Here is a 12,720-nt window from a genome sequence, read left to right as displayed (position 1 = left end):
CCCGAGGGCCGCCCGCGCTGCCGCCGCTCCCAGCTGCCGCCCCGCCGCCGCTCCAGGCTGCCGCCCTGCCGGCCCTCCTGCCCGCCCCGCGCCGCCCGCCAGTCCAGGCTGCAGATCGTGTGCCGCCGCTCCATCGGGCCCCCGAGCCGCCCCTCCGGCCACGAGCCTCCCGCTCGCTTCTCTGCGGGAAACGCCTCCGGCAAGCCGGCCGGGGCCGCCTCGGGGTGCGCCCCGGCGGGGACCGGGTCCACTCCCAGGCCTGGGGAAGCGGGGACAGGCAGGGCGTCAGGGCGAGGGGCTGCGCTGCTCACCCTGCCCTGACCCCAGCTCCTGCCCTGGCCTCCCTGTCCCACCAGCCCAGAGGTGTGCAGAGGGTTGGGGGTGTGGGATGGGAATGTGGGATGGGGATGTGGGAGCCCCCAGTGGGTGGGGAGACCCCCCGGGACTCTGTGTAAGAGAGGATGTGACACACCAAGACAGGGACAACGCGGGATTTTGCTGTCCTGCTAGACTCTGACACCCATCACCCGCTGTGCTCCAGCCCCTCACAGCCACTCGGGGCCGGCTGTGCCTCGGCTGGTGGCCCCCGGTCGGACCCCCGCACCGGTTTTGAGGATGAGGAGGTGCAGGGCATCGTCGCGCAAGTAGGAGGCCGCCGCGATCTCGTGTGTGGGGATTCGCAGGATCAGCTCCTCGTTGTCGCGCCAGGTGAGCAGCAGGCAGCGCGCCGAGAGGCTGAGGATGCTGTCCTGCTCTGGCGTCGTCTGCAGCGGCAGCTCCTTCAGCTGCTGCAGGGACAGAGTGCAGGGGGCGCGTGGAGCACCCGGGAGTGGGGGGTACCCGGTGCCCACCCTCTGGGGAGTGGGGACCCCTCTTACCCTGGCCGTGTCCAGCAGCTGCAGCACCTCATCCCGGCTGGAGGGGTTCAGGGACGATGTCACCCATGTCAGATGACCTAAAAACTGCGGGCGGGGGGAAAGCCCAGGGCAGCTTGGGGAGGTCGGGGCATGCACCCTCCCCCCGACCCATGGCCCCAAGGTCAGGGCACATCTACCTGGGGTTCAGGGAGACCCTGCACTTAGGGGGTCCTCCCTGCACCGCCGCGCACCCTCCTCCTCCCTGGGTGTTTGCCTGGGCAGGGAGGGGACCTGGACCCTTCTGGCCGCTCTCTGTGTGGCTCTCAGCCCCACCCCAAGCAAGCAGTGACCCCGGGCACTTTTGGGGATCCCTTTACCTTCACTTCCTTCTCCACGTAGTCGTGCAGCAGGATCTGGGGGTCGATCAGGTAGTCGGGGGGGTAGAGGGGCACGGAGTGCAGCGGGCGCCGATAGACGCTGCTGCGGAGCGCTGCCCTCCGCGCAGCCTTCGGGAAAACCAGCCGCTTGATGGGCGACACGAAACCCTGGCAGGGGAACGGGCACGGGGACGGGTCAGCACCGGGCACCCAACCCTGGCCCCCGCACACGGGGTCCGTGGCACCCAGCACCTGAGGCGAGGGGAGGCGACAGCTGAGCGCGTCTCTGCTGGCTCTTCGCACTAATTGCGTGGCTCCACTTCGCCCCGCCGTGCTGTGGGAGGGGTGCGGGGCCTCTCAAACCTGTGCATGTCACCCGCTCCCACCCTCCTGGCACCCCCCCAGACCCCGGCCCCAGCCCCACGCACCTTCTTCCCCTTCTTGGCCTCGCTGTCCATGGCAGGACGCGGTGCTGCGGCCGCCCCCTCTGCCCCGCTCGGCGCCGCGGCGCTTTCCTGTGTCGGAAACTCCACCAGGATAGCTGGGATGTGAGTTCCTGCCTCTCCTGGGGGGTGCTGGGACTGGACTGGGCTGGGCTGGGCTGGCCAGGGCTGGCACTGACACTGGGACTGGGCTGGCACTGGGACTGGGACAGGACTGGGACGGGGACAGGACTGGGATAGGGGCTGAGCTGTTACCTGGGCAGAAGCAGGGGCTGAAATTGGCCGAGATGGAACTGGAGCAGGGACTTGGACTGGTGCTGGTGCTGGTGCTGGGACTGGGGCTGGGGTTCACACTTATACCGAGGCTGCGGCTGGGATTTGGGCAGACTAGGGCTGAAGTAGGCTGAGATGAGACTGGAGCAGATGCTGGGACCAAAGCAGGTGCTGATGGTGCCTCTGGGACTCTGCTATGGAGCAGCCCCTCCTGCCCCTCACTGCGGGGCTCTTTCCTGGGGCTGGGGCTGGTCCTGCTTCTCTATGACCCCACATCAACCCCGTTCTCATGGGGCAGCCCTGGGGGCTCCCAGCCCTCGCTGCCCACATCCTCTCCTGCTCACACGGGGTCCTGGCACTGGGAACGGCCCTGGCACTGGGAGCAGCACTGGCAGGAGCCCACACAGCTGATCCAGAACTCCGTCCCTACAGCTGCCCATGGGGTCTAAACCCACCGTGAGTCTGGGGGCTGGCCGGGGGATCGGGGCCTCCGGCAGGGGCAGGGAGGAGGCTGGCCCGGCAGTGGCCGTGTCCGGCAGCTTCCTCCCCGAGGTGCTGCATCCTGCCTGTGCACCCCTTCCCTGCCGGCCACCACGCCAGGGACACTGGCACCGGCCAGGGCCACCGACGCCAGGCAGGCAGCGCTGCTACAGCCATCCTGCTCTGCTAATGATGTCCTCGAGCAGTCCGGGACAGAGAGGAGCCATCCTGCCCTGCTTTGGAGCCCCAGCTGTGAGCTGGAGGCGCCGACAAGGACAGGATCCCACAGGCAGGGCTTATTGAAATGAATTTAATATCTCATGTTGCAGCAAAATTAAAAATATACAAAAAGTTTGTGGTATACAAAAAAGTCTCGGGACGGACCCCGGCCTCCCGCTCGCCCCCGCCCGCGCCGAGGGTCCCAGAGAAGAAGGTGGCACACAGAGTATTTACAGTACGTGACAGCAGCCGCCGGGTCCCAGCGCCGGGGGGTTCGGGGATGTGGCTGAGACCCCGCGGCAGCCCCTGCCAGAACGAACTTCTCTCACTCCCTGAAGCTGGAGCAGCCCTGCTGCCACCCCTGGGTGACACCCCCAGGGACCAGAACCCCGCCATCCCCAGTGGGAGCTCGAGCACCCCTGGAGCTGTGCCCATCCTGGCCCCCGGTCGTGTCCCCTGTCACGGGGACCCGGCGCTGGGTTTGGCTGCCGCTGTGGCACAGGCTGGGGGGGGGCAGGGGGGTGGCCTGGGGCAGGAGTGAGACTGAGGGGTCCCCCCGAACCCCACACGTGGCCAGACTCCTGTGCCCAGAGCAGCCCAGGGCTGAGGGTACCGTGGCTTGAGTGCATAGAAAAGTGTCCCTCTGACCCACCAGCGTGGCCCTGAGGTCCCCACACAAACCCCGGCGTGAAGGGCATGCCCAAATGGCGTCTCTGCCCTGGGGTGGACAGGGGCAGGGGCACGGGGAGCCCAGAGGAGCCGCCCCGTGCTGGCACACAGTCCCCAAATGGCCCATCCCCAGACCCTCTGTGAGCCGGACCCAGGGAAGAGCTGTCACCACCTGGGCACCGCTCGGGGGCTGCGGTGACACTGCTTGATGCCTGCAGCGGTGAGCCCCCGGAGAGCCTGGCACCCCTGGCTGCTGCCCCCACCTTCCCTGAGGAAAAGACACCCCACCCCAGAGCCGCCCCACGCCGGGGCTGCCCCAGCACGACCAGCACACACCACCGGGGCTGCCGCGGCGGCAGTGGAGGAGCCGTGCAGGTGGCAGGGGCCCAGCCCACTGCCCAGCCCCAGCCATGCTCTGCACCCTCCTCCTAAAGGGTTTCCGAGGCTTCCAGTTAGCACCAGTTAGCACCAGTGAACCCAGCGATGGCCTGCCCAGCCTGCTGTCACCCCAGCTGGCAAGAAATGGGAAACAAAAGCAACGTGATGCCACTGCCACCTCACACCCTCTAACCCCGGCCGTGTCACTGGGCCGGGCACCCACACTGGCCCTCTGGGACCCCACGTCCCAGCCGTTCCCAGGTGCAGCTCTCCCATCCCACTCCTCCCATCCCTAGTGCCTCACACGGTGCCCCATGGCACAGAGGGGCTCTCGGTGCTGCCCATGCTCCCCGGCCCGGGCAGGGCTTGGCACTGTGGCTCGGGGCAGCCAGAGGCTGGAACCCTCTGGAGCCATGGCAGGGGCACAGGGGATGCAGGGAAGGCACAGGGGCCGTGGGCGTGGGGGGCAAGGGGGGGTAGCACAAGGCTGGGGGGTCCAACAGCTCCCCTGCCCTGCAAACCCCTGCCAGCCCGTGCACAAACACACACACACACACACACACAGCCCCCCGGGACAGTCCCCCCCCGGGGGACACAGGGTACATTCAGCACAGCCCCTCGGTGGGGGCCGGTGGATCTGGGCAGGACCAGGGACACATTCAAACCCAGAGCCCGAGCAGCCCCACTCCTCCGGGGAGGCAGGAGCAGACAGGGGCAGGCAGGGCAGGGACTGGGGACAGGCAGGGGACAGGCAGGGGGCACACAGGGTGAGGTCAGGGGAGGGAGGGTCCCAGCTCAGGTTTATACTGCGGAGCTGGAGGGGGTGATGCTGATGAAGGAGAGAATGGAAATTCTCCCGGGTGGAAAGGGATGCCAGTCCAGGAGAGGAGAACGGCTGGGGGTGAATCCCACTTTGGGGAATCCGGGGAACGCCGGCGGCCCCGCACAAACCCCTCAGTGGTGCCAGCCAGGCCCTGCCACCCCCGGCCCCAGCGGAGGTAGAAAATGTCACAAAAAATGTCACCATTCAGGTGAAAACAAACCCAATGAGATGAAGCAGTTCCTGTGGGGTTGGGGGGAGGATGGGGTGCAGCCATCCTGGCCACAGCTGGGGACCCAACTCCAAACCAGGGGTGCAAGGTTTGTGCCCACCCACGAGGGGCCCCCCCAGGCCAGGGCCTACGCCCCACAGGATATTGGAGACCCCATAGAGTTGGGGACATGGCTCAACCCTGAGCCAGGGGGACTGAGGATGGATATGAAGGGGCTCATTTCAGGTTGGTGTGGCAGAGTGTGGGGGAAGTGGGAGACATGGGGGTGACTGGATGGACCCCGGCTGTCCCTGCCCCAGCTCCCTGGGGGTCACAAACCCCATGCACACCCCAGTGCAGCCATGTTCCATCCCCATGGCTCTGCCGTGGCACAGGCACCTGTGTTCCTGTGTGCTGCCCGCTGCGCCCCACCGTGCCCCCGGCAGCTGCCAGCCCCATCCCAGGTGCCCCCGGTCCCCATCCTGCACCCCTGATACGGGCCACAGCACCCACCGCCTGGGCTCAGGCACCGGTGAGGTATTTTGGCAAGGACGAGCCCTGGAGGGCGTGGGGCGGCCGCCGTCGGGTGGGACGGGTCTGGGCTGCGGGAAGGCAGCGCGGGGAGGGGATAGCACCAAGAGACCTCCCCGGCCACCGCCCACCAGATGCTTGGCATGGCGACACGGCAGCGCCGGCAAACCAAGGGAAGGCAAACAGCTGTGGAGACACAGGGTGGCCTGGGTGGCACCGGCGCTCCCGCCGCAGCCTCACGCCCCGCAACCTACACGGTGGTCTCGTACTCCAGCACCTCCTGCGGGGCGCCGGGGGTGCGGTACTGCAGCCGGGGGGTGGTGGGCGACGCGTACTCCAGCGCCAGGATGGTCTTCCGCAGGCGCCGGTCGATGAAGTGGGCATCCCAGGCCGGGTACTTCTTCCTGGGCAGGTCAATGCGGATGACGGGCCCCTCTGTCCGCGGGGCGCGGGCGGCCGGCGCCGGTGGGGCACGGGGTCTCACCTGGAAGACGGGCACGCAGCTGTCCCGCTCCCCCGGCGCCCCGTCCCGCTCCCCCCCTGTAGTCCGCGGCAGCGAGCGCGGGGGGCTGGTGACGGCTTCCACGGGCGACCCCGGCACCGGGGGCGGCTCCTGCCGGAAGATGCAGCCCACGGAGCGGTGGCTGAAGATGGGGCCGTTGGGGTGCAAGAGGCAGTAGTAGATGAACATGAAGAAGATGCCGAGGGCGAAGCTGGAGCTAACCACGCAGACGAGGATTAAGGCGTTGAAGTCGGAGGTGACCTTGCGGTCGTAGTACAGGAACCAGAGGATGGTGAGGGCGGCATTCTCTGACAGCGTGATGATGTAGTAGATGCACATGCGGTAGCGGCTCCGACCCTCCTTGACGTTGAACCAGCAGAAGATGTAGATGATGCCCACCACCATGTTGTAGATGATCTCCTCCCACTTGGACATGCAGAAATCCGTCTCGCCCTGGATGATCCAGAAGGTCATGATGCACCAGTGGGTGACGATGAAGATGCCGAAGTAGAGCTGGAACACGGAGGCGAAGAGGGCAAAGGCGATGGCACGAGCGGCGATGGTGAAGAGGTGCCAGAGGATCTGCACCACGGCGCCCTTGTAGGACATGGGCATCTTGTCCTCCCGCGAGTCCCGCAGCACCTTCTGGTAGGATGCAATCATCCAGGCCAGCGAGACCAGCGAGGCCGAGGCTGAGAGTCCTGCAGGGAGCGGCCATGAGAGCCCACGGAAATCAGGGACCTCCCTCCCCTCACCCTGTCCCCTGCAAGCGCTGTCCCTTACCCTGCAGCGGCTCGATGTAGTTCTGCTGCACCATGATGCTGAGCTGCAGCACGAGCTGGGGCGCGCTCTTGAGGAAGGCCTCCAGCAGCCGCAGCATGCTGATGTCCGCGCTCTCGAACATCATCCGCCAGTAGAAGTGGCGGCGGCGGTGCTCGGCCTGCCACCGGCTCTGCAGCCCCAGGTACAGCGTGCGGAGGTACCTGTGCGAGGCAGGCGAAGGGTGAGGTGAGCCCACGCTGCCAGGTGAGCTCACCCCACTCTGTCCACACCAGGAATGCCCTGTGACCACTGCCAACCTGCTCCTGCTCATTTGAGACCATGGAATGCTCCCTAGGCCAGGGGTGCCAGGTGCTGCAGGGCAGCAGCAATGATCAACACATCCCTGTCCCAGGCCAGGGCTCCAGTTTGGGAAGGGGCAGCTTGTGCAAAGACAGCTCAGCACCCCAGAGCCCTGGGCCATCACCACGCTGTCCACCGAGCCATACAGTGCCTACCCACCCATCACCCCAATCCTTAACCACCCATGCAGGGGTCTGGCTTCCCCCAGCCAGGGATCCCATCCACAGCTTCATTTCCAGCCACCCATGGATTCAGGCTACCCCAACCCAGCACCACATCCGGCTACTTCTCAAAAGGGATATTTTGGTCCCAGCTGGCGCAGAGCCCACCCTGCTTCCTCCTGCCCCGGCCAGGATGGAGGAACCAGCTGGTTGTGCCGTGCTGCCCACAGGAAGCTCCTGGCGCTCATGCCGGTGTTGCCTGGGCTCTTGGCAGGGCTGAGGGTGCAGCCACACGCTGGCCCCGGCCATCTGCTCGTCGGCTGGGGGTCAGTGGAGTGTGCGTGGCACCGACGCACGCCCGGCTGAGTCACCGCCACCAGGGACCCTCCCCACGGCACCGGGCCAGATCTGGCACCACGGGAGGGGACGCAGGGCTGGCCAGGCAGGGCTTCCCCGGGCAGCCCTTCCTGCGCCACGGCCAGGGCTCTGCTGGCGAGGAGGAGAAGGGAACGGGGTGAGGAGGAAAACAGGTGCAGCAGGAGGACATCAGGCCACAGATTCCTCCCAGAGAATAAAATCCTCTGGCAGAGCAACAGCTTCTCCATCAGCTCCAGAATGTGCTGCCAGACAGCTCCATCAGCCCAGAGCATGGGAGAAAGCCTGATCACAGCACTTTCAGCTCATCCGTCAGCAGCAGGAGGCAGGAGCCAGCCCTGCTCCCGCTGCAGGGACAGCAGAGTGCTCCCACCCCTGGGGCTGCACAGCCCTGAGAGCACAGTGAGGGCCATCAGCTGCGGCCACCGAGCCCTCAGGACACCCTGCTGCTCTCTGCTCTGCCCTGCCAGCCCCACTCCCAGCCCCCACCGGCTTCTCTGTGCTGGTGTCAAAGTGACGTTTTAACCTCCACCTCCGGGGCAGCACCTAATTTTAGCCTTTGCTGCAGCCTGCCCCTCACTGCTTGGGGTGGGGAGAGGCTGTGGCCACCTGGCTCCTGGCTCCTGGTGCAGATCTGCATCCCAGTGCCACCTGCTCATGGCAACCAGGCCAGCGCTGCCATTGTGGCACCAGCAGGGCCACGGCCCCTCAGAAGGGCGTGGTGAAGGACCCTCCTCTCTGGTGGGGAGCAAGACAGTGGGCAGCCCAGGGGAGGGAAGCACAGCATAGGGGGAAACAACAGGGGAAGCAACATAAAGCCCTGGCTGTTGTAGGGCATCACTGCTGCCCCAGGGTGCCCATGCATGAACCAGGCTTGGGAGCTGGTGACCTCATCCTGTCCCTGTAATTAGTCTTGATAATTGGGCTCATCAGTGATCCCACTGTCCACGGCACAGAGCAGCCCCCGCACACACACGACAGAGCCCCAGCCCTGGGTCCTGCACTGTTCAACAAGTGACCCGTGGCCTCCCCAGCTTTCAGCAAGGGCACAATTATCCCTCTGTCTGCCAGCTCCATAGGTCTCATTAAAATGAGATTTTATCTCCCATCAACTCGCCCGAATGAAATGTTGATTCTTATTTGTTCAGCATTTGATCATCCCGTGGTGTTTCAGCCCAGCGAGCGATCCCGGCGCTGCCAGCACGGCGGGCGCTCCCCAGCCCTGCGCCACGGCAGCTGCACGGGAAACACAGAATCAATCACTTGAAAAAAAAATCATTTAATTTTCAAAAAAACTGATGATGAGGCAGAAACCGACAGCGAGAGCTCTCAGGGCTAATTGCTCCCTCCTTTGTATTGCAAAGAGTGATCCAACAAAAACCCTGCAGCAGGAAGGTGGTGGCTTGGTTGGGCACTGGTTTTGTCAGAGCCCCACTACAGCTGGATTTGTCACCAGTGTCACTCTTTGCCCCCAACTCCCAACTACTGAGACCAGCTCTCAAATGTTGGAAAAAATGAATGAGGAGAAAAGCCCAGCTCTGGTTACAAACAAATCTACTAATCATCATCCTCAGATGGAAAAGGATGAGGGACCCTCTGGTCCCAGAGTGAGCAATAGGAAGTGTGATTTTCCTAGAAGATAATTTGGGATCTCATCCCTTAATCCTGTATTTAAACAAGGAGAAAATTGCTTCTCTGTTACAGCCGTTTTAATCCCTTACACATCCTACCAAGTCAGGTCATCAGGGAGAGCTGCACATGTGCCCATGTCACCACACTCACTGTGTCCCTCCAGCCCCACACCCCAAGATGCCCTGGCTACTCGGGACAGATGGGAGGACCTGAGGGCACTTGTGCTCAGGGAAAGGCTCTGTCTGGCCCTAAAAACCCTTTGTCCTTTGCAGCAGGGCCAGGTGGGCACTGCCAGCACTGGGTCCTGCAGCAGGACAAGCTGACACCCCAAAGCTGGGTGCTCCCAGGGCTGGGAGGGCTCCTGCCCCCACACAGACAGAGCAATGATCTAGGGAGCAGAGTGGTGGGAAAACCTGCAGATCACAGCTCTGCCACCCCTCATGAGCCCACCCAGGATGACCTTGCCCTCCTGGACTGCTACCAGACTGGCACCAGGACCAAGGGGTGGCATTGGGTCCCCAAGCCAGCAGAGGATGGGGGTACACAGGCTGATGAGGGCTTTCAGGAAGAGAGGGAATGGTTGGTTTGGCCCCAGTGGCCCCAGGCAGCCAAACCATGTGTGACCCTGGGCTAACACAGACACAGGCACTGATAGGGCTGTCCCCAGCCCCATGGGACATGCAGCACACCCTGGCCAGCTGCCAGCCCATGCAGGTGGCAGGGGACCCCGACATACTTCTGGGCAGGAGGCACACTGGCATGAGCATCATCCCTGCCCTGCAGAGCTGCTTTGGTGAAGAACTGGGGACTTTGTGAGTGGATAACAATTCCTGAGCTGCAAAACCATCCAAGCATGACCCACAAGCACAGTGGTGGTGTTGGACCAGCTGGGGACAGGCCCTTGCTGCTGCTGCTTACACGAGCACATGGCCATGCCACCGGCAGCATCTCCGGAGACCACCTGTGATGGAGCTTGTGCATGTGCACCATGAACATACCAATGACAGATAACTTCAACAGATTTAATTAGGGATAACCACAGAGCCAGTGCTGAGAGCTGCTTTTGCAGTGGGAAGCAGCTTTCTTTTTGGGGATTGGGGGTCTTTATCACAGGTGGGGCTCGGGACTGTGCAGTGAGGTTGGTAGAGGTGACATCTGCAGAGGTGAGGGAGGAGGCAGGTAAATCAGGAAGGGGGAGATGTTTGGCAAGGGACACAGTGCTCTGACCAGGGAAAATCCTTTCTTTCACCTGCAGCATTTATCCAACACTTCTTTAACTGCCTCATCCTCCTGCACCGGATCCAACCCCACTAATGGGTTTAACAAACTGCATTTAACTGGTCACCCCAACTAATCCCAAATCCAGAGATTAGAAAGAGCCTCAGCTGCTGCTTGAGACCAGCATGTCCTGGAGGGTGAGTGCTGAGAGTTACCGCTTTAATTGGCTTAGGAGTCTCCATGGCACAACCGATCCAAGAGCAGGACTGACACCCCCAGGAGCAAAGCCCCCGGCTGCAGCTCAGCTCCAGCCTGGGCTGGGATCAGGTGTGTCAGGATCACGCCAGCTGCAGGCAGGGCCAGAGAGCTCCTGTCCTTTCCCTCACCAGCTCCCCTCGCACACGAAGCAGGTTTGCACCCACCCTACAGCCAGAGTACCCTGAGAGTGGTCCCGTTGTCAGGGGGATGGGGAGGGCAGGTGTGCTGGCAGGTGTGCTGAGCACGGCACACGCTGCACTGTCAAACAAAGTTAAACACCCGGAGCATCCCAGAAGGAGCAGCAGAGGAATGAACATGCAGACACCAACAGGGAACGAGCAAAGAGCCTCTACTACAGCACCCGGGAGGGGAAACAGGATGGAAACCCGAGTAGGGAGTGCTGCTGGCTCCAGGCATTGTTCCGGGCACTGCCTTTGTCTGCCCTCCCGGCACCGGCTCCTTGAGAGGCGCTCGGTGCCAGCGCCCGGCTCCTCCCCAGCGCGTGGGGCTGGAGCTGGAAGGGCGTGGGGCTGGGTCCGCGGCACAGCAGAGAGGTGCCAAGAAAACATCACCTTGTGCAGCTGGGGGGTCTGCAGAGAGGAGGATGGAGGGCCTTGAGCTCCCCCAGCCTGTCTGTCTGCTGCTCGCCCTGCTCACACCACCAGCCTGTCCCCAGGACTGGGATGGGGCAGCAGCAGAGCCTGGACAGGCTGGGAACCACCAGCACCTCATTGCTCACCACCCCACATATACAGTGAGATCAGGACAGGAGCCTCGAGGTGTTCAGGGCCCAGCACAATCACTCCACACCCCCAGAACCACACTGCCATGGCCAGGCAAGTCCCCAGCAGGCCCAGCAGCACCTGGCAGCGGGGATGGCAGGGCTGTGGCACTGAGCTGGGCTGTGGCTCCTCACCCACACCCACAGCTCCTACCCACACCCCCCTGTGCCCATGGCTGGGAGCTCTTCTCCACCACCCATCTTTCTGGGGCTGCAGAGACATTGATCCCTGTCCCTCCTCCAGCTGCCTGGGCCCCTGCTTTCACCTCTCCATCCCCACCCATTTCCCCATGCCTTGCCAACCCCTCCTGAAGTCTCCATGCTGTTATCCCCACCCATGTCCCTGCTGCACTGTGCCGCTCCCTCCAGGCCCCGCCTGGCTCCATGACCCCCACGTGCCGCCCTCCCCCTGTACCTCCAGCCTGCCTGAGCTTTAGCAGACAGATCCGGCCCTGCAGCAGCCCCATCCCAGCCCCCTGTACCCTCACCCCCAGGTACCCTCGCACCTCCAGACCTGCCCCAGCTGCAGCAGGTGTGTCAAGTCCAGAAGCATCCCCATCCCCTCAGCACCCCATCACCCCGATACCCCCACGCCCCCTGTACTCCCATACCTCCCATACAGCCAGACCTGCCCCAGCTGCAGCAGCTGAATCAGGCCCTGCAGCCGCCCCATCCCCGCTGTGCCCTCACCCCCCAGGCACCCCCACGCCCCGCGTACCCCCGTACCTCCAGACCTGCCCCAGCTGCAGCAGGTGGATCAGGCCCTGCAGCAGCCAGACGCAGAGGCGGCAGCAGCCGCGGGGGCCGCTGTCCTTGGTGCCGCCGCCGCTGTCCTTGGTGCTGGCGGCGAAGTCGTAGACGAACCACCTGAGGCTGAGCATCTGCACCACGAGCGAGGGCAGCAGCACGAACAGCAGCGTCAGCCCGAACCACCAGCGCTGCCCCCGCACGTAGTAATGGGCCGCCAGCCACAGGTCCGAGGCACCGTCCGCGAAGCAGACGAGGAGCGCGCAGAACACCCAGCAGCCGTCCCGCAGCCGGTACCGCCGCGCCGGGGGCTCCGCGCCCGCCTCCCGCCGCCCGCCGCCGCCCTCGGGGCTCTCCAGCAGCACGGCCGGGCCGCCGCCGCCGCCGTCCGACTTCGCGGCCATGTTGTCGGGGGAAAGGAGGAGAAAGGAGGGAGCGGGAGAGACTTCCGGAGGGATGGAGCCCGCCCCGGCAGCGCCCGCCCCCGCCGGCCTCGCCCCGCGCCCGGCGACACCGGCTCCCTCCCGCCCGGCGCCGGGAGCCCGTCCGCGCTGTCCGACCACCCCCTCCCAGCCCGCCGAGTACTGCAGCTTCCCGGGAAGCTCCTGGGGAGCCCCGCGGCCACCCAGCCCCGAGGCTCAGTCCGGGCAAGACCCTGCCCATGAG

The 12,720-nt window shown here is 64.5% G+C and overlaps 2 protein-coding genes across 2 annotated transcripts in view; both read right to left on the bottom strand.

Moving 5' to 3' along the window:
* Positions 1 to 1,746, bottom strand: part of CCM2L (CCM2 like scaffold protein) — a 3,755-nt gene extending 2,009 nt beyond the window's left edge. Inside the window, 5 exon segments of the mRNA XM_041458389.1 lie at positions 2 to 259; positions 605 to 788; positions 879 to 962; positions 1,235 to 1,402; positions 1,663 to 1,746. Coding sequence (XP_041314323.1) covers positions 2 to 259; positions 605 to 788; positions 879 to 962; positions 1,235 to 1,402; positions 1,663 to 1,692 — 724 coding nt within the window. The 5' untranslated portion in view covers positions 1,693 to 1,746.
* A 3,526-nt stretch (positions 1,747 to 5,272) lies between these two features.
* Positions 5,273 to 12,458, bottom strand: XKR7 (XK related 7). The gene is made up of 3 exons (XM_041458346.1): positions 12,034 to 12,458; positions 6,544 to 6,743; positions 5,273 to 6,461 (listed from the first exon to the last, which is right to left on the bottom strand). Exons 1-3 carry the CDS (start codon positions 12,456 to 12,458, stop codon positions 5,509 to 5,511), a joined length of 1,578 nt encoding a protein of 525 aa, XP_041314280.1. The 3' UTR covers positions 5,273 to 5,508.
* Positions 12,459 to 12,720: the final 262 nt, after the last annotated feature.

This window comes from Pyrgilauda ruficollis, unplaced genomic scaffold (assembly GCF_017590135.1).
Source record: "Pyrgilauda ruficollis isolate IOZ18807 unplaced genomic scaffold, ASM1759013v1 scaffold127, whole genome shotgun sequence".
In the NCBI taxonomy this organism is placed as follows: Eukaryota; Metazoa; Chordata; class Aves; order Passeriformes; family Passeridae; genus Pyrgilauda; species Pyrgilauda ruficollis.
This window is presented reverse-complemented; position numbering and strand designations above follow the sequence as displayed.

Excerpts from the sequence above, each read along its gene's own strand:
- XKR7 (XM_041458346.1), bottom strand. The coding sequence starts at position 12,458 with ATGGCCGCGAAGTCGGACGGCGGCGGCGGCGGCCCGGCCGTGCTGCTG. Across the intron at positions 6,744-12,033 it reads CAGCTGGGGCAGGTCTGGAG|GTACCTCCGCACGCTGTACC; the intron begins GTACGGGGGTAC and ends TGCCTCGCACAG. Across the intron at positions 6,462-6,543 it reads CTACATCGAGCCGCTGCAGG|GACTCTCAGCCTCGGCCTCG; the intron begins GTAAGGGACAGC and ends CGCTCCCTGCAG.